Raw genomic sequence first — 24,169 nt, forward strand, 5'->3', positions numbered from 1 at the left:
TTTGACCTTGGGGTTTCCAGTCCATACTCCGCACAGATGTTTCGGTAGACTATGCCAGCCACCTGGTTATGGCGTTCCATGTAGGCTTTCCCTGCCAGCATGTTAAACCCTGCAGTTATGTGTTGGATCGTCTCAGGTGCCTCTTTGCACAACCTACACCTTGGGTCTTGTCTGGTGTGGTATATCTGGGCCGCAATGGCTCTGGTGCTCAGGGCCTGCTCCTGAGCAGCCAGGATGAGTGCCTCTGTGCTATCCTTCAGGCCAGCCCTCTCTAGCCACTGATAGGACTTCTTGAGATCAGCCACTTCAGTTATGGTCTGGTGGTACATCCCGTGTAGAGGCTTGTCCTCCCACGATGGTCCCTCTTCCAGCGCCTCATCCTCTGTTCCCCACTGTCTGAGACATTCTCTGAGTACGTTATCCGTTGGAGCCTTCTCCTTGATGTATTCATGGAGCTTGGATGTTTCATCCTGGACAGTGGCTCTCACACTCACTAGTCCCCGGCCTCCTTCCTTTTGGCTTGCATACAGTATCAGGGTACTGGATTTGGGATGGAACCCTCCATGCATGGTTAGGAGCTTTCGGGTCTTAACGTCCATGGTCTGAATCTCTTCCTTTGGCCACCTTATTATTCCTGCAGGGTATCTGATCACTGGCATGGCATAGCTGTTTATTGCCCGGGTCTTATTCTTGCCATTGAGCTGGCTTCTTAGGACTTGCCTCACTCGCTGGAGGTATTTGGCCGTAGCCGCTTTCCTTGTTGCCAGTTCGAGGTTGCCATTGGCTTGTGGTATACCGAGGTACTTATAGCTGTCCTCAATGTCTGAGATTGTTCCTTCAGGGAGTGAGACCCCTTCAGTGCGGACTATCTTTCCTCTCTTAATCACCATCCGACTACATTTCTCAAGCCCGAATGACATCCCGATGTCGCTGCTGTAGATCCTGGTTGTGTGGATCAGGGAATCTATGTCCCTTTCGCTCTTAGCATACAGCTTTATGTCATCCATGTAGAGGAGGTGACTGATCATAGCTCCATTTCTGAGGCGGTATCCATAGCCTGTCTTGGTGATTACTTGGCTTAGCATAGGTGTCAAACTCAGGTCCTGGAGGGCCGCTGCCCTGCATGTTTTCCAAGTCTCCCTGTTGCAACACACCTGATTCAAATGAACAGGTTCAATGTCAGGCTTGTGCAGAGCTTGCTGATGATCTGATCATTTGAATCAGGTGTGTTGCAACAGGGAAACTTGGAAAACATGCAGGGCAGCGGCCCTCCAGGACCTGAGTTTGACACCTTTGCTTAGGGGGTTCAGTCCTATGCAGAACAGCAGTGGGGAGAGTGCATCACCTTGATATATGCCACATTTGATGGACACTTGGGTAAGTGGCTTGCCATTGGCTTCAAGTGTGGTTTTCCACATCCTCATCGAGTTCGCAACGAAGGCTCTTAGGGTCCTGTTCACCTTATACAACTCCACGCATTCAGTGATCCATGTATGTGGCATCGAGTCGTAGGCTTTCTTGTAATCCATCCAGGCTGTGCACAGGTTGGTATGTCGGGACCGGCAGTCTTGTGCGACTGTTCTGTCAACCAGGAGCTGATGTTTGGCTCCTCTGGTATCTCTACCAATGCCCTTCTGTGCTTCGCTCATGTATTGATCCATGTGTCCACTTATCTTAGCCGCAATGATGCCTGACATGAGCTTCCATGTTGTGGAGAGACAGGTTATTGGCCGATAGTTGGATGGGACTGCACTCTTTGAGGGATCATTCATGATCAGGATCGTTCGCCCTTTGGTTAGCCATCCTGGGTGAGTCCCATCCCTCAGCAGCTGGTTCTGTAAATTTCTAATTTGGAAACAACTTTACTGATGTACCGTATTTTCACGACTATAAGGCGCCATTAAAAGTCTTAAATTTTCTCCAAAATGGACAGGACGCCTTATAATGCGGAGCGTCTAGTGTATGCGCTGAGTTCCAAAGCCTGACTGAGAGCACCTCCGGCCGACACGCTGTTTATATCGAGAAAAGGCGGAGTGAGTGACGACAGGCATGCGGAAGTCCGCCAATGAGTGAAGGGTGGGCGTGTAAGAGGACGCTAAAGGCACGTCCCTAGCAGGTACCAGTCGCCAATGAGTGAAGGGTGGACGTGTAAGAGGATGCTAAAGGCACGCCCCCACCAGTCGCCAATGAGTGAAGGGTGGGTGTGTAAGAGGACGCTAAAGGCACGCCCCTTGCAGGTACCAGTCGCCAATGAGTGAAGGGTGAGCGTGTAAGAGGTGAAGAGAAAACGTGAGTACATTGTAAAATGGCTAAATAAAGTACAACCAAACTCAATTTTGCTTCCGTTGCCTTTTTAAAAACGCGTTTTTAGCGTGTGTGCATGCATGCCGTATGTTTAAGCTGGCATATGTTTTACCATGCCTGGCTGCGCGCAATAATACAGTGCATTTTGTGTATGTGTCAAATACAGAAATAGCACCCCTTACTGAGACTTCGCCCAACAATACGGTGCGCCGAATGGTCGTGAAAATACGGTACAACCACCAGTAGATGTCGTTGATGCCCCATTTTAGCTATCAGCAGTTTGTGAGCCCGCAGGAAAAAACTGCTGCGGATTTTGCAACATGTCCTTTTTCTACTGGTGATTGTAAAACGATGGAAGGCTGAGATCAAACTTTTTTTTTCCTGGTGAAAGAAGTCTATTCTTACATTTGGTAGTTTTTTGCTGTACTGTACTGTATACAATCAAATGCTCTAAAATAGCTGGCAGGGAATGAGTTAATGCTAAAATATGCAGGTTATATCGGAACAAATGCTCCTTTCTAAGCAGCATTTTTTTCATGAACGTCTCTGAACACAAAGCCAATGCCTGTGCCCTGACGGAAAATGTGCGACCCATGATGAATGCAAGCTACAACAATGGAGTGATGCCGAATGACTGTTGATCTACAAGTTATACCTCAAGCAGGAATGAAAGAATTCCACTGATTAAGCTTCAATTATGTGAGGAACTATATTCGTCACAATTGGGAAATTTGCAAAGTATGCCTGAGCTGACATCAGAATGATCTTTTTACATCTTCATGAATGTGTGACTTACCCGTGTCCATTTCTGTTTGACTGGCAGGTTTAGATGCTCGTGGTTTCCTGTTTGGACCTCTTCTTGCCCAGCGGCTGGGAGTTGGTTTTGTCATGGTCAGGAAGAAAGGAAAACTTCCAGGGGCCACCGTGTCTGTGGCATACAATTTGGAATATGGGAAGGTACTGACAAGCATGCACGCGCTGATACACAGCAGAAGTTACACTTTTATATGCTGTTTAACGCTGTTGAATGAAGGTCATGAGCCGACATGAAACACACTGTGAACTTAGATTTTCCACCTTGATCAAAGGCCCTTTGGACACCTGCCAAATTCTTAACCACTCTTCCTGGCTACTCCATAAAGAACCCCTTTGATGAATTTTAATTGGGCATGTCAGAGGTGCCGCTATGTCTTAAACAGTGTATCACATTTTCCTCATGCACCTTTTTGGGTACTATGAATTAGGGTTGAACGATTACGGAAAATAATCGAATTGGGATGTTTTCTACGGTTCTTGTCAATTATTTGTTTAACCTACAAGCAATTAATTCATCTTATTCACAATAAACAGTATCGGATCTAATACAGGGTGACCCAAAAAAACAACGGGCCCCAACTCTAATTAGGTCCCGTTTCTGCGTGTTTTGTCCGAATGAAATGAAACTTTGGCCATAACTAGTTTATTGTATTCAAAACATCACATCAAAACACTAGGGTCTTTGGCCTTTTTTTCTCCGTTCTACAGCATATGTTCTAGATGGCCTCCATTTAGCTCCGTGCATTTCTTGAGGCGCAGCACGAAGTTGTCCATGACGTTCTTACAGACTGAATTGGTAATGGTTCTCATCTCCTCCCTGATGGCTTTCTTGAGTTCCGTGATGGTTCTGGGTTTCCCTGCGTAGACTCTGTCCTTGAGATAGCCCCAAAGAAAAAAATCTGGGGGCCTTAGGTCCGGGCTATGGGGTTCCCACTCAAAATCAGTCTTGAGACTGATCACTCGGCCTCCGAAGTTCTCTTTCAGCCAATCTCGGGACAGGTTTGAGGTGTGAGAACTTGCTCCGTCTTGCTGGAACCAGAACTTGCTCATGAGCGACGGGTAGATGGTCTGGAGGTCATTCTTGAAGGTTTTGAGAACCTCCACATACCGCTCCTTGGTGACTGTCACTGCTGCGCCAGATTATTTGATGAAGATTGGTCCAATGGTGCCTCTGGCCGAGATTTCTGGTTCCAGCAAGACGGAGCAAGTTCTCACACCTCAAACCTGTCCCGAGATTGTCTGAAAGAGAACTTCGGAGGCCGAGTGATCAGTCTCAAGACTGATTTTGAGTGGGAACCCCATAGCCCGGACCTAAGGCCCCCAGATTTTTTTCTTTGGGGCTATCTCAAGGACAGAGTCTACGCAGGGAAACCCAGAACCATCACGGAACTCAAGAAAGCCATCAGGGAGGAGATGAGAACCATTACCAATTCAGTCTGTAAGAACGTCATGGATAACTTCGTGCTGCGCCTCAAGAAATGCACGGAGCTAAATGGAGGCCATCTAGAACATATGCTGTAGAACGGAGAAAAAAAAGGCCAAAGACCCTAGTGTTTTGATGTGATGTTTTGAATATAATAAACTAGTTATGGCCAAAGTTTCATTTCATTCGGACAAAACACTAAGAAACGCCTAATTAGAGTTGGGGCCCGTTTTTTTTTTTGGGTCACCCTGTATAGATGATAGGATATTAAGGCACATGAATCATTCATATGAAAGACAATATAGCCTTTTCAGTGTAATGTAATGGTCTCAAAGATCTCTTAAAAGAAAATTGGGAAGCAAACGGTATCATGAAGACGGAGGAAGAGACCAGGCAGGTGCGGGATAAAGTTGTGGAGATGTTTAAAGATTAGGAGATAGAAATATTTTCCAAGATTTTTAAACATCTCGCGGAGCAAGCCAACAGGGAGACAACAAATGTGCAAAAAGGTGCTCTGGTCAGACGAGACAAGAATTGGGCAAAATGTAAAAGGTTATGTTTGGCGTGAAGGTACCGGTGCACATCACCCTGAAAACATGTCAAACATTTTGGTGGCAGCGTCAAAGTCTTGCGCTGCTTTTAGTCAGCAGGGACTGGCAAAATGTACTTGATGGGAAGCATGATGGAGCCAAATACAGGGCCATTTTGGCAGAAATCTTCTTGGGGTCTTCAAAAGATCTGAGACTGGGACAAATGGAAATGTTGATGTGTCTTGGACTATATTGTAAGGGGCAACTGGAAAGGTTTGTGGCTATTTGGGACTCATTCATGTCAGTTTTTGGAAAATAAAAACACACAAGTAGAGAATGTAAAAATAGTCATTCTTGATGTATCCTACCTCTTGTGTGTATTTGCGATGTATAAGAGGGCAGTAAGGTAAAACTTAATGGAGCAAGCACAAATCTACTTTTGACAATTGTTTCATATGGCCTTTATCTGTCTGTTTTGTCCAGCTGTCATCCGACCAATTTTCTACAGCACCATAAATAAGTGGTTAGCATAACTGCCGAAAAATTTGGATATTTAAAATGTGAATTTTGGGTGCTTTGTTTTCCTCCTACATTTCAAAACCATGCATACTATTACAAATTCATAGGACCAAAAACGTTTTTTGAAAAAAATGGTGATTTTATGTATATATTTTTGTCATCATTAGCAAATTTGTTATTGGAAGTGATCCAAAATTAATTAAAAGTAATCAAGTGATAGCATTTCAATGATATGGTGCTTGGATTATATTTTTTAACAAGTAACTAGTAACTGTATTGGAATAAATTTTCAAGGTAATCCTGCTAGCACAAAATGTATAAACACACACACACACACACATGCACAAACACTCATCTTTATTTATTTTTTCTTCCGTACACCCCCGTGGGCGACTGCAGACTCATCCCAAGTGGACTGGTTTGGCACTCCCGATTTACAGGTGTACCATTTATCTTACCATTCCAGGCAGAAGCAGAGATCCAAGTGGATGCGGTGACCACCGGGCAGAAAGTCGTGCTTCTTGATGACCTTCTAGCAACTGGAGGTGAAATGTTCTATTTGGTGTGGAAGCTATTTCACCAATTACTTATTGCGGGGCAACATTTTTCAAAATGCATTCAGGTCCAGTTTTCCCATTTTTTTCACACCACTGTATATATAATTTTGTCCAGGTTTTAAACAACATTTACTTCTGGGCTATAATGTCACATTCCTGGATCATACTTTCTGAAAACTACCCAAATGTTTTATTTTGATTCAACACAAAGATAATCCGTATGCTTTCACGAAGGACTACAACGCTGCTGTTGAGAGGCTGAAATTCCAAGTATTTGTCCACTTTAAATTAGACTGGGTTTTGAAATGATTCATTGATTCTTAAAACTATGATCGATCAAGATGAGCATTTTGGGATTAATCGTTGCACCTCTACAGCATTTTGAAAAATGTGCTATAAGTATCCCTTTTTATCCTGTGACCCCCTCAGTATTTCACCAACCTCCTCCAGATCACCAGACCCACCTGTTCTCTTAGGCCGGGGGTCGGCAACCCGCGGCTCTTTTGCGCCGCCCGAGTGGCTCCCTGGAGCTTTTTCAAAAATGCTTGAAAATGGAAAAAGATAGGGGAGGGAAATATATTTTTTGTTTTAATATGGTTTCTATGGGAGGAAAAACATGACACAAACGTTCTGAATGTTTTACAATGCTGTAAAAATGTGTCGAATAAATATTACATTTCAACGCTTCTGTCAACGAAGATTTGTGTCATAGCCTGCGACACATGTTTCTATTAGCAGAGCGGGATGCTAGGCAGGTGGCTGTTGCAAAAAAAAAACTGTGTTTCATGTCGAATTCACCGAGGGTACTGGCAAAGAACGAGAATGTGGAGGGCTGAGAGAAGCATTTTAAAAGAGTACACGTGAGCTACGAGAGTGAACACGCTGCAAAAGTGCATCCCATGCCTCCGCGTCAGGTCTCGACAAAGGTTGGTAAGCATGCGTTGGTAAGTGCGTGCGGTAACGGGTCGATCGCGGTAGGTTGGTTGATCGAAATGTAGCTCTTCGGTCAAAAAAGGTTGGGCACCCCTGCTCTACAGGATGCAATGCAGGGAGAAAAAAATCATTTAATCATGAAGGCTCATTGTGTATTTGTAGCCAATTTAGTCATTTTGATAGTAGGCTAATATACTGTAGCTCACATAGATACATACAGCTTGTGTTTCCTTCGCTATAAGGCCTATATTTATTTATTTATTTTGCGGCTCCAGACAGATTTGGGGTTTTCTTTTTGGGGTCCTATATAGCTCTTTCAACATTTTGGGTTGCCGACCCCTGTTTTAGGTCATCCCACGCTCGACAATCTATTTCACCTCCCGCCTGTCTGATCAGCACGGCTTCATTCAGCTGCTCAGCCCCAAACCTTGGAATGCTGTAGGAGAGTGAAATTAGGAACTTGGGCTCTGTCATCACGTTTAATCATGACTCAAAAGAAACTATTTTAAACAGGCATCTTATTTATAACTAGTTTGGTTTTAACTACCATATTTTCCGCACTAGAAGGCACTTTGGAGTATAAGGCGCATGTCCGATGAATAGCCTATTTTAAAACTGTTTTCCTATAGAGGGCGCACTGCAACATACATGCTACAATAGTGGCTGTGGTTGTAGTCAAACCCGTATTGTTTCGTGTTTTTTGTTATTGTAAAGTGTCCTTGGGTGTCTTGAAAGGCGTTTATAAATAAAATGTATTATTATTATTATTATTATGCATCCAATAGATGGAGCAACGCTAAAGAGAATACAATACAATGCAGCTTTATGTAGCGCTTTCACAACTGCTGCAGCTGTAACAAAGCACTTGACAGAACATTTCAAACACTGTGTCCAAGAAATCAGAGTATTGATCCATATCGAAGGTGCATGGGATTTTAAGGCGCACTCATGGATTTTGATAGTGCGGAAAAGATGGTAGTTGTATCCTGTGTGAGTCATGTGTTTTGGACTGGTTTTTTTTCTTGCTCATCTTTTAATAATTCATTTCATCTTGTTGGTATAACCCTTAAGTGACATGAAAGGTGCGCAAAATTAATCAAGATATTCCTACTGTCTTATGGGTCAGATCCTGGAAGGGGTACTATATCGAAAATTTACAAAGAGTTGCAGGTACTAGAAGGCGGAGATACAACAAGATACAACATATATAAAGAATAAGTGGGCTAAGGAGGGTGGCATTTCAATTCAACTGGAAGCATGGGAGAGAACAATAGCACAGCAATGGAAATGTACATCGGCTCTCTCTTGGAGGGAATTTGGGTGGAAGAATGTCGTCAGGTTTTTTTGAGTTCCGGCCCAAGGGACTTCACAAGGAATGAATACAGCCTGTTGGAGATCCTGCGGTAATAGCAAAGCCTCACATTTTCATGTGTTTTGGGAATGCCCGGTCATCTCCAAATACTGGGAAGAGACAAGGATGACTATGGGTAGGATTATGGGAAGAGTGGTCCCTCCGACCTTTGAAGCCCTGTACTTGGGACTGGAACCTGACTTTACCAACTCTGCCCAGAAATACACCTACAACATCTTACTGTTAGCGAGCAAAAAAGCAATCACAAGAAGATGGCTGGCAAAAGATCCCCCAACAGTCAAAGACTGGACTAAGGTGGTTGGGGAAACTGACATTTACTCTTCGAGGCGAACAAGAGAAATTTGAGGCATTATGGGATACCTGGATAAAATTTACGGAAACCTAAGGAAGTGCTTGAACAGATAGTTGAGTTACCCTATTGGCCCCATTCCACTCAAGTTGGTTTATTTTTGTTTATTATTATTATTTTATTTTATTTCATTACTTTTCTATTCATATGGCACAGTGTTCAGGACATTGTATATGTGGGAGGGCAGTAATTGTAACCCGTTTCACAGGGATGTCAATGTATGTATGTACTATTCGATGCCCGGAACTGGTGTGGTTCTATGTACTTAAACACGTGACCATGTTTTTCTTTTTTCTAACTGTTTGAAAAAATTCAATAAAAAGTTTAATAACAAAAAAAAAACCTGGAAACCACTAGCCTCAGTGGCGAGCAAAAGGTTCATGCTAAGCCAAGCATGCTAAAATATTACCCCACAACAGTCGTGACATCAACTTTCCAATACCGTCTGTATGTTATATGAATCCATTGACAGATCTTATTTTGTACCTTATGTTGAATTTTCTTTTCTTATTTTCTAGGTACTCTGTTCGCAGCTTGTGAACTAATGAAGAAACAACATGCAGAAATTCAAGGTTGCATGGTTGTCATTGAACTGACTGAACTGAAAGGTAGTGACCGACTGAAACCACACAATGTATTCTCTCTGGTTCAGTATTGAGAATAATTGCATTCTTATTATATCATACGGTTAGATTTTACAGCATCAAAGAAAAATGTACCCTGTCCAACCTGTACTATCATCTACTGTACACAAACTCAATTTCCAATGAAATTGGGATGCTATGCGAAACAGAATCCAAAACAATACAATGATTTGCAAATCCATCAACGTATCTTCAAATGAATACACTACAAATATATGTAATGTTGAAACTGATTTTTTTTTTCAGATATTCACTTATTGCAAATTTTATACCTGCATTACTTTCTAAAAAAATAGACGTGTCGTAACCTTTCCTTTTAACAATACTCAATGTGTGTTTGGAAACTGAGGACAGTAACTACAATGGTCCCTCACTATATCGTGCTTCATTTGTCACGGCTTCAGTACATGCCGTTTTTTTGTTGCCCCCCCCCCTCCCCCAAAGTATTGTAATGAAAAAAAAATATGCCGAATGAATCAGATTTTGTACATTCCTGTACGCGTGATTGGTTCCCGGCGCGACGTCGACAGCATGGGGTGGATTTATCCCGTGAGCTGATTGGCTGTGCATCTTCGCAGCCTCGCCCAGCAACTTCCCTTGTGTCTCGTCACGCTGTTGACTCTAAACGTTCACCTGCCTCTCTCTGGTATACTCTCTGTTGTGTTTGCTACAAGTGTGGCGGAGGGAGGGAGAGAGAGAGAGAGCGCGAGAGAGTGAGTGCGAGAGCAAGCAAGTGAGAGAGAGGTGCGAGTGCGAGAGAGATAAATAGAGGGGGTTATTGCGCTTGTTCGAAAAAAGCAGCACGTCTCTCTAAGCCTCCTCCTCATCAATACCGATTAATTGTCTTATCATAAACGCGTCCTGTGCGCGGGGATAGCTATCTGGAGAATAACGGTGGCTACACCGCCAGAGCATAAAGGGAGAGCCACAAACACAAGTCTCTTGGCCTCTCTCAGAAGGCAATGCTGATGAATGTTAATTACCACATAAGGTTTTATCATTTTAGATTTAAGTAAATACGTGTACTGCTGTAGTCTTTGTCTCAAATATGTAAAATATAATCACTCTTTACATATCTTAAACATACTGGTAACCACATAAACTGACACAAAAATTCCTAGGGGAGGGGCGGGGGGAGCAAACCCTCCTTCACGGGTTTTCACTTATCGCGACCGGGTCTCGATCCCCATTAAATGCGATAAGTGAGGGAACACTATATTTAAGTTTTGCGGGTGAGATTCTTTTCCATTCTTGCTTGATGTCCAACTTCAGTTGCTCAACAGTCTATGTTCTCAGTTGTCATAAAGCCATGCTGTTTAACCCATCCAGAATATGGCTTGGCAATGTCTTGCTAAAATAACCAGGGACATCCCTGGAAAAGATGTTGCTTGGATGGCTGCAATTTGTTGCTCCAAAAGCTGTTGAGTACATTTCAGCATTAATGGCATCTTCACAGCACAGTTTTTCACTATGCCTCAGTCCATCACAGATGGGCACAGGTCCAGAGAAGCTGGGGATGTTTCTGGGTTTTTTTGTTGACATATAGGTAGGTGTCAGAGAATTTGAATCGGAAAAGTCCATTGACCGTATTTTCACGACCATTCGGCGCACCGTATGGTTGGGCGCAGCCTCATTAATGGGTGCTATTTCTGTATTTGACACATAGACAAAATGCACTGTATTATTGGGCGCAGTTTTACAGTGGTAAAACATACGCCAGCTTAAACATACGGCATGCATGCGCGCACGCTAAAAACACGTTAGCTTGTAGCATACGGTAGCATGCCAAGACATACAGATACAAGCTAAAAACATGTTTTTAAAAAGGCAACGGAAGCAAAACTGAGTTCCGTTGTATTTTATTTAGCCATCGTACAATGTACTCACGTTTTTCGATCAATCATCACCCAGAAATCCATCAAAGTCCTCATCCTCTGTATCAGAATTGAACAATTGTGCAAGTACCGGTAATCCATCAAAAACGCCGTGTTCCCTCTCGTTGTCAGAGTCACTCTCATTGCCATGTGGCTCCACAGAAATGATGCCGGCTTTGCCAAAAACTCGAACAACAGTGCAAGCAGACACGTTCGTCCAAGCAGCCACAATCCATTCGCAAATTGTGGCGTAACTCGCCCGGCGCTGCCTCTCACTCTTTGTAAAGTTGTGTTTGCCATCGATCATCCATTGTTCCCATGCCGCTCGCAACTTTACTTTGAACGCCCGGTTGATGCCGATGTCCAGCGGTTGGAGTTCTTTCGTCAAGCCTCTGGGAATAACGGCAAGCTCAGAGTTCATTTGCTTGACTTGGTTTTTCACCGCTGCTGTGAGATGGGCACGCATGCCAAAAGCATAACCGATGGCTTGAAGTTTGAACTGAGCTTCGTAGGCGTGTGTCTTTGTAGAATTTATTTTCGGGGGTTCTTAGAAACCAAAACCGAAGTTGTTTTGCAACAATGCACATAGCCACACTCTATACAGGTGTTGGTACCTGCTTCGGGCGTCCCTTTAGCGTCCACTTACACGCCCACCCTTCACTCATTGGCGGACTTCTTCGCCGCATGCCTGTCCACAGTCACTTCCGCCTTTTCTCTATATAAACAGCGTGTCGGCTGTCAGTCAGGTTTTGGAACTCAGCACATACACAAGACGCTCCGCATCATAAGGCGCCCTGTCCATTTTGGAGAAAATTTAAGACTTTTCATGGTGCCTTATAGTCGTGAAAATACGGTATTTAAAATATTTTTTTCCAATTGCAGTGTTAGACAAAATTACTGTGCCCTGCGATTGACTGGCAATCAGTTCAGAGTGTCCCCCGCGTACTGCTCCGAGACAGCTGGGATAGGCTCTGGCACGCCCGCGCCCCTACTGTGGATAAGTGGATTAGGAAATGGATACATGGGTGGATGTGTTGTGTTATTTACTTTTACCCAATTTCATTGGAATAGGATTTTAAAATCTCATCAAGTACGATTTTCATTCCTCTGTTGATGATTGTCATGTGATGTTTTATATGTGGGCTGACATGACTTTCACGAGCTTAACTGTTTTTTTGAAGCACAACTTTACATTCCAGCGTCATCACATCCTTTCATTATTTAGTAAATGAACCAGAATTTTCCCCAGCTCAATCCAGAATAGACAGAAGTTAGTTTTCCGCCAAGAAAATGACAGACCAGCGCTCACCTTAACTCTGTCAGTGAGCAAATTAATCTTGGTGTAGTTATTGACTCAGCCTTAAGTTTTAACAACCACTTAAAAGCGAAAACTAAATCTACCCGCTGACAAAAATAGCTGGAATAAAGGGCCTTCTGGTTCAAGCAGACAGAAAAACGTGTTCATGCTTTTATGTTCAGTCGGCTAGATTACTGTAATGGTGTCTTTACAGGTCTTGATTAAAAAAAAAAATCAATTAGGTAGCTGCAGTTGATCGAAATCCTGCTGTCACAGTCCTAACAAAGACCAGGAAATTGGACCACATCACAACAAATCACTGCACTGAATAGATGCACAGAATAGATTTTAAAAGCTTGCTGCTTGTCTATGAATCTTGAAATGGTCTTGGTCCAAAATATATGCAAGATGTACTAGTACTCAACGAAGCATCCAGGCCCCTCAGGTTGTCTGGGAAGGGTCTCTTGTGTGTTCCCAGAACCGAGCAAAGGGATGTAGGATTTAGTTACTATGCTCTTCGTCTGTGGAACAAACACCCGAAATACCTGAAGTCTACTCAAACTGTCAGTTATTTCAAATCAGGGCTGAAAACATGATGAATCCATCTGTTATTCTCTTGTTTAAATCCTCATTTGCGCTTTTAATTTATCCAACCTAATACTTGGTTTGAATCATTTCATTCAAATTGTTCTAATTGGTGATGTTTGTCATGTCTTAATATTTTTTTTCCTATTTCTGCAAATGATTTTGTTTTATGTAAAGCACTTTGAATTGTGTTGTACATGAAACGTGTTCTCGAAATAAACTTGCTTTGTAAAAAAAAAAAGCAAGATAAACTAATAAAATATTTGTCCAGGCCTGATGTGTGTGCAAAGTTGCATATATTTTCCTGAATGTTCCGATCATCAAAATCAGGCAAAATGGGAGACTTCCTGTTAGCTTTAGCATAGGCTCCAAGAGACTTTTTCAGGTCAGGTGGTTTCTAGGTGCTGGTGAGAAATTCAAATAATCAGGATCATTCTGATGCTGGTTCAGAGCTGGCTGATGATCTGATCATGGGCCGGTGTTCCCTCTAGAAACAAAAACATCACGGTCGCTCTCTTACCAGAGCTCTATATTGCGGACGCCGGCCTCTCCACGGATCAGAGGAACTCTGCCTGCTATCGTCCTCTTTACCAGAGCTCCATGACGCGAACTCTGCCCCCGCGTCGTGCTCTGCCACCATTCATGCAGCAACAGCGGGTCGAACGCCAATTCTGTCTGACCAGAGATCCAGCTCCGCATTGCAAGTATCAGCTTCGAGAGCATCAATTTGGGATATGCAGCTGCGCAACAACCACCTTGGGTTGGCTTGACGAAATTTTAAAATTGACTTTGAAAAAAATCTAGCACGCCCTGAGCGTGACCCTTGTGACCATATGCGGTGAAGAAAATGGGTGGATGAATGTACGGATTTTCAAAAATTTGGAGGACCAGAGCTCCAGCAGAGCGGGGGGGGGGGGGGGGTGCGACCCTCCAATCAAGTGTGGCTGTTTAGGGCACCTCATTTTCGGCGGAGGGCGTGTGCCCTGGAGGTGGGCTTGGGAAAAAAAAAGTAACCTTGAGAGATTGAAATGTCATATACTCATACCGTAACTCATACCATAAATTTGGGTGCCAATTGATCACTGTTTTTGTATGTACAATGATCTTGAATGGGACAAATTGTGTCTAGTTCCTCTGCTGACTCACACCAAGACATGAGAAGAAGGTGGTGGGCATGACTATATTGCTGACTAGAAAGGGGAATTTTGAGAGTAGTTACTTTTTTACTGATTTCTCCATAACAAATAGCTAAAATTGAAAATACAAGCTAATATTACTCTCCTGATCAAAAAATACAGAATCAGAATCATCTTTATTGGCCAAGTATGTAGAACACACAAGGAATTTGTCTCCGGTATAACACGCTGCATGAGTATCATCATAAACAAGGACGTGACAAATAGGTATGGAAGGACATTTCGTAATGTAAGTGAACCATAGTGCGGTGGGACCACCCAGTGACAACTGTGACACAATGTGCAAAGTATCAAGCAGAGCTAAAGTGATCAGTGGTAGAATACAATACTATGACAGTTTGTACAGTTGGTGCAGAAAATCATTGAACCATTTTAGAGTGATCAGTAGCAGTATTTGTTGTACAAGAAAAGTGACTACGTCAGTGACTGTTTAGGGAGTTAATGGCTAGAGGGAAGAAGCTGTATAAGTGTCTGCTGGATTTCGTGCGCATGGATCTGTAGCTCCTGCCTGAGGGGAGTAACTGGAAAAGGTGGTGGGCAGGGTGCGGGGGATCCAGGAGGATTTTCTGTGCCCTTGTCTTGATTCTTGCAGTGTGCAAGTCCTCAAGAGTGGGTAGGGCGGTGCCAATGATTTTTTCTGCCGTTCTAACTGTCCGTTGAAGTCGGATTTTGTCCTTTTTTGTGGCGGCCCCAAACCAAACCGTGATGGAAAAACACAGGATTGATTCGATGACTGCCGTGTAGAACTGACGTAGCACCTCCTGTGGCAGGCCGTGCTTCCTCAGCAGCCTCAGGAAGTACATCCTCTGCTGGAGATGGTGTTGACTTCCCACTTCATGTTCTGGGAGACTGATTCCCAGGAACTTGATGGTTGACACAGGGCAGTTGGATCATGTGAGGGGCAACTGTGGAGAAGGATGTTTCCTGAAGTCCATGATCATCTCTACAGTCTTGAGCGTGTTCAGCCCGAGGTTGTGTCGGCTGTACCAGAGCTCCAGCTGCTCCACTTGTTGTCGCTACGCAGACTCGTCGCCGTCTTTGATGAGACCGATGACCGTGGTGTCGTCTGCGAACTTTATGAGTTTGACAGCTGGACTTGGTGAGGTGCAATCGTTTGTGTAGAGGGGGAAGAGCAGTGGAGAGAGGACACATCCCTGTGGGGCTCCAGTGCTAGTGGTGCGTGTTGATGATGTTGTTGCGCCCAGTCTCACCTGTTGTGTCCGTCCCGTCAGGAAGCTGAGGATCCACTGGCAGATCATAGGGGACACACCGAGGTGGAGAAGTTTGGGGGTGAGGAGTTCCGGCATGATGGTGTTGAACAGAGCTGAAATCCACAAACAGGATCCTTGCGTAGGTCCCTGTGCTGTCGAGGTGCTCGAGGATGTAGTGCAGACCTATGTTGACTGCGTCCTCCACAGACCTGTTTGCCAGGTATGCAAACTGAAGAGGGTCCAGCAGGGGTCTGGTGACGTTCTTCAGGTGGTTCAGCACAAGGTGTTCAAAGGACTTCATGACCACAGACGTCAGAGTGACAGGCCTATAGTCGTTCAGTTCCGATGTTGCCGATTTCTTGGGAACTGGGATGATGGTAGACTGTTTGAAGCAGGATGGGACCTCACACAGCTCCGGGGATCTGTTGAAGATTTGTGTGAAGACCGGAGCCAGCTGGTCAGCGCAGATTTTCAGGCAGGAGGGGGATACTTTGTCGGGCCCCGCAGCTTTCTTGATCTTCTGCTGCTTGAAGAGCCGTCTCACGTCCTGTTCGTGGATCTGTAGTGGAGAAAAAGAGGGGGGGGGGTAGATAGTCGTTTCTGGTAGAGGTGGGGGGGTGTGGGAAATGGAGGTGTCCTTTTCAAATCGGCAGAAAAACATGTTTAGTTCATCAGCAAGACCCTTATTGTTCACTGTTTGAGAGGGGGGGGGGGTGGCATTCTATAGTTTGTCATTGCTTTCAGTCCATTCCATACAGATGCAGAGTCGTTAGCAGAGAACTGGTTTTTCAGCCTCTCTGCACAGCTTCTCTTTGCGATGTTAATTTCCTTTGTCAATTGGTTTTGGGCGTGTTTGCACAGTGCCTGATCTCCACTTCTAAATGCAGCCTCTTTCTCTTTCCTGAGTTGCCTGAGTTTGGGAGTAAACCATGGATTGTTATTGTTGAAGGAGCGGAAGGACTTCGTTGGTACACGCGTCCTCACAGAAACTGATGTATGATGTTACAGTGTTTGTGTATTCATCGAGTGTGCCCGTTGAAGTTTCAAAGACGCCCCAATCAGTGCAGTCTAAGCATTCTTGTAGAGCTAGCTTTGCTTCATCTGTCCATTTTTTTCCACAGTCATAACAACCGGTTTAACACATTTGAGTTTCTGTCTGTATGCAGGTATTAAGTGACCTGTTGTAACTGTCATATGTTTGTGCAGGAGTTTTTTGCCGAACTCAAATTATGCTCAAAATGAGGATAGTTCGAGTGTGTTTTCTTTTCTCCCCCTCTCCCTCCCTTGTGGTTTCTTTCTGACTTCCGGGTTGAGTGAACGCTGGCGCATTTGGCTGCCGCTGCTCAACCCGTATTGTGTTTTATTGTTTTTGTTATTGTAAAGTGTCCTTGGGTGTCTTGAAAGGCGCTTATAAATAAAATGTATTATTATTATTATTATTATTATTATTAAATTGTGGTCAGAAAGACCCAATGCTGCACGGGCGATCGATCGGTATGAATTTTTGATTGTTGTATAGCAGTGGTCTTAGAATGTTGCCTTCTCTGATGAAACCGTCGATGTGCTGCTTATATCTGGGAAGTTCACGGTTAAGATGTGCTCTATTAAAATCGCCCAAAATGATCAGGGGTGACACTGGGTATTTTAGTTCGAGTTTGTTTACTTGTTCAGCTAGCGTTTGTATCGCCGTGTTAGCGTTAGCTTGTGCCGCAATGTAAACACCGACGAGTAAAAAGGAGGTGAACTCACGTGGCGAGTAGAATGGCTTGCAGTTTAAAGACAGCGACTCCATGTCCGGGCTGCAGTGTGCGTCGAGCTTTGTGACATCAGTGCACCATTCTTCGTTGATATAGAAGCAAATCCCACCACCTTTCGATTTCCCTGATAGCTCCGTGTCGCGGTCGGCTCGGAGAAGGCGGAAGCCGGGTAGATGTAGCGCGGAATCCGGGTGGCGGTCACTGAGCCAGGTTTCAGTGAAGCAGAGCGCAGCAGAACGTGCAAAGGTTTTGTTGGTCTTTGTGAGGAGAAGAAGTTCATCCATCTTGTTTGGCAGAGATCGTAGTAGATTAGCAAGATGGTTCGATGGGAGCGGGGTTCGAAATCCACGCTGCCGGAGCTTGACGAGCACGCCGGCTCGCTTCCCCGTCCTCCGGCGGCGTTTCCATGCTCCGTACAGCGCAGCCGCTCCGCTCGCGATTAGCTCCGAAAAACCTTGTGGATTTTCGTGTGCTGGTGAAAAAAGACCGAGCGGAGACTCCCCAATGCTAAGCAACTTTTCCCTCGTGTAAGTAAGCCGCTCAGGGTCGCCAAAAACTAACGAAAACGACAAAAACAGGGATAATACTAGCGAGCGTGTAACCGAGGCTGCCATACCTGTCGGCGCCTGAAAAGACATACAGTTTTTGAGTAAAAAATGGGCCATGCCAGACCGATGTGGCCAAGCTGGTCTCCATACCTAAACCCTCTTGAACATCTATGGGGCATAATGAAACAGGAGTGGGAGACGATTCCAGAGGCAACCTGGGATGCACTGGTGATCTCCCCAGGTAGGTTATGGTTGGGGGAATAAATGGTTCAATAATGGCAGAGGTTCGATTGTATAAGAGAGTACTTTAACCTTGTGACAGAAACTGATCATCACTGCTTCATATTGTTGCATTGTCCTGTCCTGATATACATCACTTTGGGTTTAACTACCTGTGAGGTGCATTTGTTTCACTTGTTTTTACTGTAGAAACCAAATCTAAGTTACAAATGACTTTATTGTCATACAACAAGCCTTTACAAAGGTGGATCCAGCATTTCATAATTAATGATGGTTGTTGAGTCAGCCGGATAGTTAACTGCTACTGGTAATCCTTTTTCATTTTGGTCTTGCGCTTATCCTCTCAGGGACACTTTCAGCTGCTCATACATCATCTGGTCCTGCAAAGAAATACACATGTAGTCAATGCATGTCGCATCACATTTCTTTAGGACTTCAGCCCAATGTTGCTCTCAAACAAACCTTAGTCATTTTCATAGATCATTTGAATAAATACGAACAAACAGAAGGCACTGAAACTTTAGTGGTGGTGTGGTGTAGTGAATCATTGTCATTCCTATTTGTGTGCCCTGCAACTAACTGGCAACAAGTCCAGAGTGTAGGCTGCCTTTCGCCTAAAGTAAGCTGGGATAGGCTCCAGTCCTGCCTGTTTTTCATCTCTTCCTGCTGGAAAACAACTGATTCAGGACATCGGCCCTTGAGGACCAAGTTTGGATACTCCTGATCCAAGGGGACTTCACCACTCATGGTCAATGACAGTGAGACCTGGAAGGGTGATTGGGAGGAACCCCGTTAGTGGACAGCAGCAGTGAGGGATGCCGTGAAGTTGAAGAAGTTGTTGTCCGGGCCCTGTGGAACTCTGGAGGCAGTTGATGGGGACTGGCAGGCCAAAGAGAATGAAACATCTATGCACATCACTGAGGCAAAAACTCCTGCGTTGGAGTTCGTAAGACCATGGAGAACAACTTCCGAATGGCTTTATGGATATTCCAGTTGACAGCTGCCCGGAGTTGCTAAAGTCTGTCAATGATGATGGGCTTCTGTACCATCGTGTGGATATCAGAGAAAGTGCCTCTGGATTGGAAGCCCAGAGTGTGTATTCCAAATACAGGGGATCACACACCTCAGCCTCCTTGGTAAAGTATATTCCTGAGTGCTCGGGAGGAGGAGGGTCCATTGCAAAGTGGTGTTTGTTGTGGCCATGGAACCAGCTCTCCACTCTCAGCAAGGTCCTCAAAGGTGCAGTGGAGTTTGGCCAACCTGTATGCGTACGTTTTGTGGAGAAGGCCTTTGAATGTGTTCCTCAAACAATTCTATGGCAGGTGTTCCAAAAGAATGGAGGCAGTTAGCGAAAACAAATGAAATAATGAAACTAAATCTGAACCCCCCCCCCTTTTGTGTTGTTTTTTGACAAAATAAAATGACAATGACTGTTTGAATTGAAAATTGAACTGAAATTTGAAACTCCATTTTACATTCACAACACTGATAATATTGTAATTTGTAGTCGCTGGATCATTTTTACGATATGTATTTGATGTGTGGATGATTAAATTTTTTTTTTGTTTTTAACTCCACAATCCTTCATGTGACTTTATTTCATCTTGCATGCAGGAAATACACCGTACTTTAAAAAAAACAAACACTAAAAATAATAAACCCGGGGTTGGGCGGATGGCAGTCATGGAGTAGGACGCATGGCTGCAGAGCTCCTCGATCACTTCGAGCAACGCCGTACTTTATTAGTATTTTGACGAGTTTTATTTGTATTTAAAGGCGTTGACGAAATGCCTAAAGCAAACAAAAAGTCGGTTTCACGGTTTGAAATAACCCACTCGGACGGAGAGGATCGCACCGCAAGCGACATTGACGGCCGGCACGAACCCGGGGAGCTACGGGCTAATGAGGCTACAGCTAACCTATCAACGATCCTGCAAGAATTAAGGGAATTCCGGCGTGAAAGCACCAATACACTCACCGAAATCAAGGACGAAATTAAGACGACTAACAACAGAATAGATGACGTCGAAACGAGGATCTCAGAGACGGAAGAAAGAGTGCTGGGGCTGGAAGAAGCTACGAAGGAGCTGCTACAGCTACAAGCTAAAATGCAAGATAAGATAACTGATCAAGAGGGACGAGCAAGACGGGACAATATAAGAATTTATGGTGTTGAGGAGGGGGCTGAGACCAACTCGGCAACGATGATAGTGTTTGTAGAACATCTCTTTAAAGAAAAGCTCGAGCTTTCTCCCTCCACCGATCTGAAGATTGAGCGGGTGCATCGAGCGCTAGGCCGTAAACCTCCCGCCGATTTCCCCCCGAGGTCTATATTAGTAAAATTCGCCAGCAATAAGATGAAGGAGGAGGTCCTGCGTAATGTTTGGCACAAGAAGGGATTTCTGTACAAAGAGAAGAGAGTTTTTGTCGACCTATGCTCCAGAGACCCTGAAGAAACGCCGGGAATACGCAGAGGCGAAGAAGGTGCTGCGGGAGAAAGGGATACGATTTCAGACTCAGTTTCCAGCGAGGATGAGAGTATTCTACGAGGGAGAAACGTGCCTTCACAACTCAGCGCAGGAGGCCACTTCCGACATGCTGAAGAGGGGTTTTCCCGTGGCTGTATACAAACCTCCTACCACTTGGATTGACAGAATTAAGAACAGACTGTGGCATCGGTCTGCGAGCGGTGAGGAACAACAGCTGGAAGCTCCATGTGAGGGTTTCAAAAAGAAACTGGCCGCATACAGGAGAGTGGACAATGAAAATTGTTGAAGCCTGACAAGGTGACGAGATTTTCCACTGTGGGACAACCAAGGGTTAGTTGAATTGAACAGTATTTGGGTTTTTGTGTGAATATGCTTGGGCATGGGTGTAAGCATGCGTGTATACGCGAACAGGTGTATGATTGAGTTTGTCGGGGTATGAATGGGTGTGTGGACAGTTATGTATGATTGCACAGGGGTGTATGTGAGTAAGTGTAATAGTAAGAACTGGTAAGATAAGATAAGATATCCCTTTATTTGTCCCGCAATGGGGAAATTACAGTCAGAATTCAGAAAGGAAAACGCTGGGTAGGGAGAGGGAAAAAAAAAAACACGCTCGAACTATCCTAATTTAAGTCCAGGATAAAAAAAGACCCTAGCACATAAATAAGCATATGACAGTTACAACAAGTCACAAGACATAACATGTAATAAGGGGGAGGATGAATGGGAAGGGGGGGGTGACCGCGACGCGGCATTCCTGACCAGCTGCGCGGACACGTGCGCTCTGCAGGTCCAACCACGTCACGGGGGAAAAGAATCGGAGCGAGGAAGACAGTGATAACAAGGATGTGTATGTGTATGCATGTACAGGTCATAGCTGCTTCGTTGAGGTCTGCTCATGAAGACCTTTACAAACAGTAAAACCAAGACGGCTTATCAGTCCATGGCCGAGAAGGAAGGGGGTGATGGTGGGGGCCGTAGATTCCATGCATACTTCCATCCAGGGGAAAGGGCCAGATAGCGTTGTTTGTTTTGGAGGGACGGCCGCCAACAATTTCAGACAGCCTTGAGTCCGTGGCCTGTATCTCTTCACTGGTGCCGATCAGCCAAATCCTCAATCTCTTTCCGCAGCGTGGATTCCAACTTCTCCATGTTGTCGATCGTACGGAGTCGCTCCAAAACCGCATCAATATTGCGGTTGAGCTCAGTCACCGCTTGAGTCTGAGTGTTGGACATTCGCGCCAAACCATCCAGAATGACCGGCAGCTTCTTCACTTCCAATAAAGCCGCTCCCGTCGGTTGAATTTTGCGATAGAACAGAAAGCTGCCAACACCAAACAGCAGCATACCTGTTATCAAAAGGCCGATAATGTAGATGTCCTCCACATCCTCAACGGACAGTATTGCCAGGCACACTGTTCTCCACTTTCTCCATGGATCAAGGGCGTATCCGGCAGCAAATGTTCCCGAGGGGGCAAGCAGGCTCCCCACTGCCTGCTCTTTTCGTCGAAAATATTTTGTCGATTGCATCGAGAGACCAGCCAACTAATTCCATGGTTAGTTCTTCGGATGAAAATACGGTAGGAGGCTAGGAAAAGTTAGACAAAGACAGCACAAAGACTAAGGGGCGAGCAAGGAGAGGGTGGGGGTGAGGGCAGGAGCTGAGCAAAAAGCGTCCGCCTTCGTCGAGAGCCAAGCAGGAAAGTCAAGTCAACAGTATTTATAGAGCACTTTCAAACAGCCATTGCTGCATACAAAGTGCTGTACATGGAGCAATTTAACATGCACAATAAACAGTAAGACAAATCGGTAATAAAGGCGGTAGAAAGCACCAAACAGTAAAACCAAGAACAAATCTAAGTCTTGCTGAGTCGAATGCCAAAGAATACAAGTGAGTTTTGAGGAGGGTTTTGAAGATGGGCAGCGAGGAGGCTTGCCGAATGTTCAGTGGGAGGTCATTCCAGAGAGAGGGACCAGCTACAGAAAAGGCTCGATCCCCTCTCAGCCTCAGTTTAGTTCTTGGTACTTCTAATAATGTCTGGTCCACAGACCTGAGACGCCGGGCAGGTGTGTAGGGGCGGATGAGCTCAGAGAGGTAAGATGGCGCGAGATTATTCAGAGATTTGAAAACAAATAAGATGATCTTGAAAATAACTCTAAAATGAATGGGGAGCCAGTGAAGGGATGCCAGAATAGGAGTTATGTGCTCCCTCTTACGAGTACCAGTCAAGAGGCGAGCAGCGGCATTCTGGACCAGCTGAAGGCGCTTAATGGAGGACTGGCTGACTCCAAAGTAAAGGGCATTGCAGTAATCGAGCCGGGATGTGACAAAGGCATGAATTACTGTCTCAAAGTGTTCATGTGAGAGGAGAGGTTTTATTTTGGCCAGCTGTCTAAGGTGAAAGAAGCTGGATTTAACAACGGCACCAATTTGCCGATCGAGTTTGAAATCACTGTCCAGTTTAAGGCCCAAGTTTGAGACTGTTGACTTAAGATAAGGAGACAGGGGGCCCAAGTCTACAGGATGGAATGTACAAGGGCCACTGGGACCAAACAATATCACCTCTGTCTTCTTTTCATTGAATTTCAAGAAATTCTGTGCCATCCAGGTTTTGATTTCTTCCAGACAGGATAGGAGTGGCCTTAATGAGAAGGCGTCTTTCTTGCTCAGTGGGACATAGATCTGGCAGTCATCTGCATAGCAGTGGAAGGGAATACCATGTTTCCTTAAGATGGAACCCAATGGGAGCAGATACAGCGAGAACAGCAGAGGCCCCAAAATTGAGCCCTGTGGAACACCACATGACAGGGGAGCAGTGCGTGACTCAGAGCAGCCAAGGCTGACACAAAAGGTTCTGTCAGCTAAATAGGACCTAAACCACTCAAGAGCGCGACTGCCAATGCCCACCAAGTGCTGCAAACGAGTCAGCAGAATACTGTGATCCACTGTATCAAATGCTGCAGTTAAGTCCAATAAAACTAGACACACGTGGTCTCCAGAGTCATTTGCCAGGAGGATGTCATTAGAAACGCGTAACAGGGCTGACTCCGTGCTATGCATCGTCTTGAAACCTGACTGGAAGACCTCCAAGATGTTATGTTCATCCAAGAAAAATTTAAACTGCATGTGCACCACTTTTTCCAGAATTTTGGAAATGAAAGGCAGTTTGGAAATGGGCCTGAAACTTGACAGCACATCTGGATCAAGACCAGGTTTCTTGATCAAGGGTTGGACCACAGCATGTTTAAACTGTTGGGGAACTACACCAGAAGAGAGGCTGCTGTTGATGATATCCAAGACCGATGCGCCAACACTCGGGAGAACCTCCTGAAAGAAGTGCGGGGGAAGAGAGTCGCAAGGGGAGCCAGATGGCTTCGTCTGGCGAACTACGTCCTCCAAAAGCGCCAAGGACACTGTTTCAAAAGAATTTAGCACAGCTGAACATGGAACATGGACAGAGGAGTCAGATGCGGTATTTGAGAGCGGAGTCCTAGCTGTAGAGACCTTATCAATGAAAAACTGAA

At 44.9% G+C, this 24,169-nt stretch overlaps 2 protein-coding genes across 6 annotated transcripts in view; one reads left to right on the forward strand and one right to left on the reverse strand.

Moving 5' to 3' along the window:
* aprt (adenine phosphoribosyltransferase) overlaps positions 1-24,169 on the forward strand; it is a 43,020-nt gene that overhangs the window by 16,155 nt on the left and 2,696 nt on the right. The window contains exons 3-5 of one of the 3 annotated variants that reach the window (XM_086121655.1): positions 3,128-3,261; positions 6,059-6,137; positions 9,322-9,411. In XM_086121655.1, coding sequence (XP_085977781.1) covers positions 3,128-3,261; positions 6,059-6,137; positions 9,322-9,411 — 303 coding nt within the window. Of the gene's footprint in view, positions 1-3,127; positions 3,262-6,058; positions 6,155-9,321; positions 13,481-24,169 lie in introns of those variants that run through there. The other 2 variants (XM_086121657.1, XM_086121656.1) reach the window with 2 other exon arrangements.
* The window catches only part of nvl (nuclear VCP like), a 91,608-nt gene continuing 85,793 nt past the window's right edge, over positions 18,355-24,169 (reverse strand). For all 3 annotated transcript variants that reach the window (XM_086121654.1, XM_086121653.1, XM_086121652.1), the window contains one exon: positions 18,355-18,535. In XM_086121654.1, the coding sequence (XP_085977780.1) occupies positions 18,491-18,535 (45 nt within the window). In that variant the 3' untranslated portion in view covers positions 18,355-18,490. The remainder of the gene's footprint in view (positions 18,536-24,169) is intronic.

Source organism: Hippocampus guttulatus, chromosome 10 (assembly GCF_054856545.1).
Source record: "Hippocampus guttulatus isolate MCC_2025c chromosome 10, RoL_Hgut_1.0, whole genome shotgun sequence".
In the NCBI taxonomy this organism is placed as follows: Eukaryota; Metazoa; Chordata; class Actinopteri; order Syngnathiformes; family Syngnathidae; genus Hippocampus; species Hippocampus guttulatus.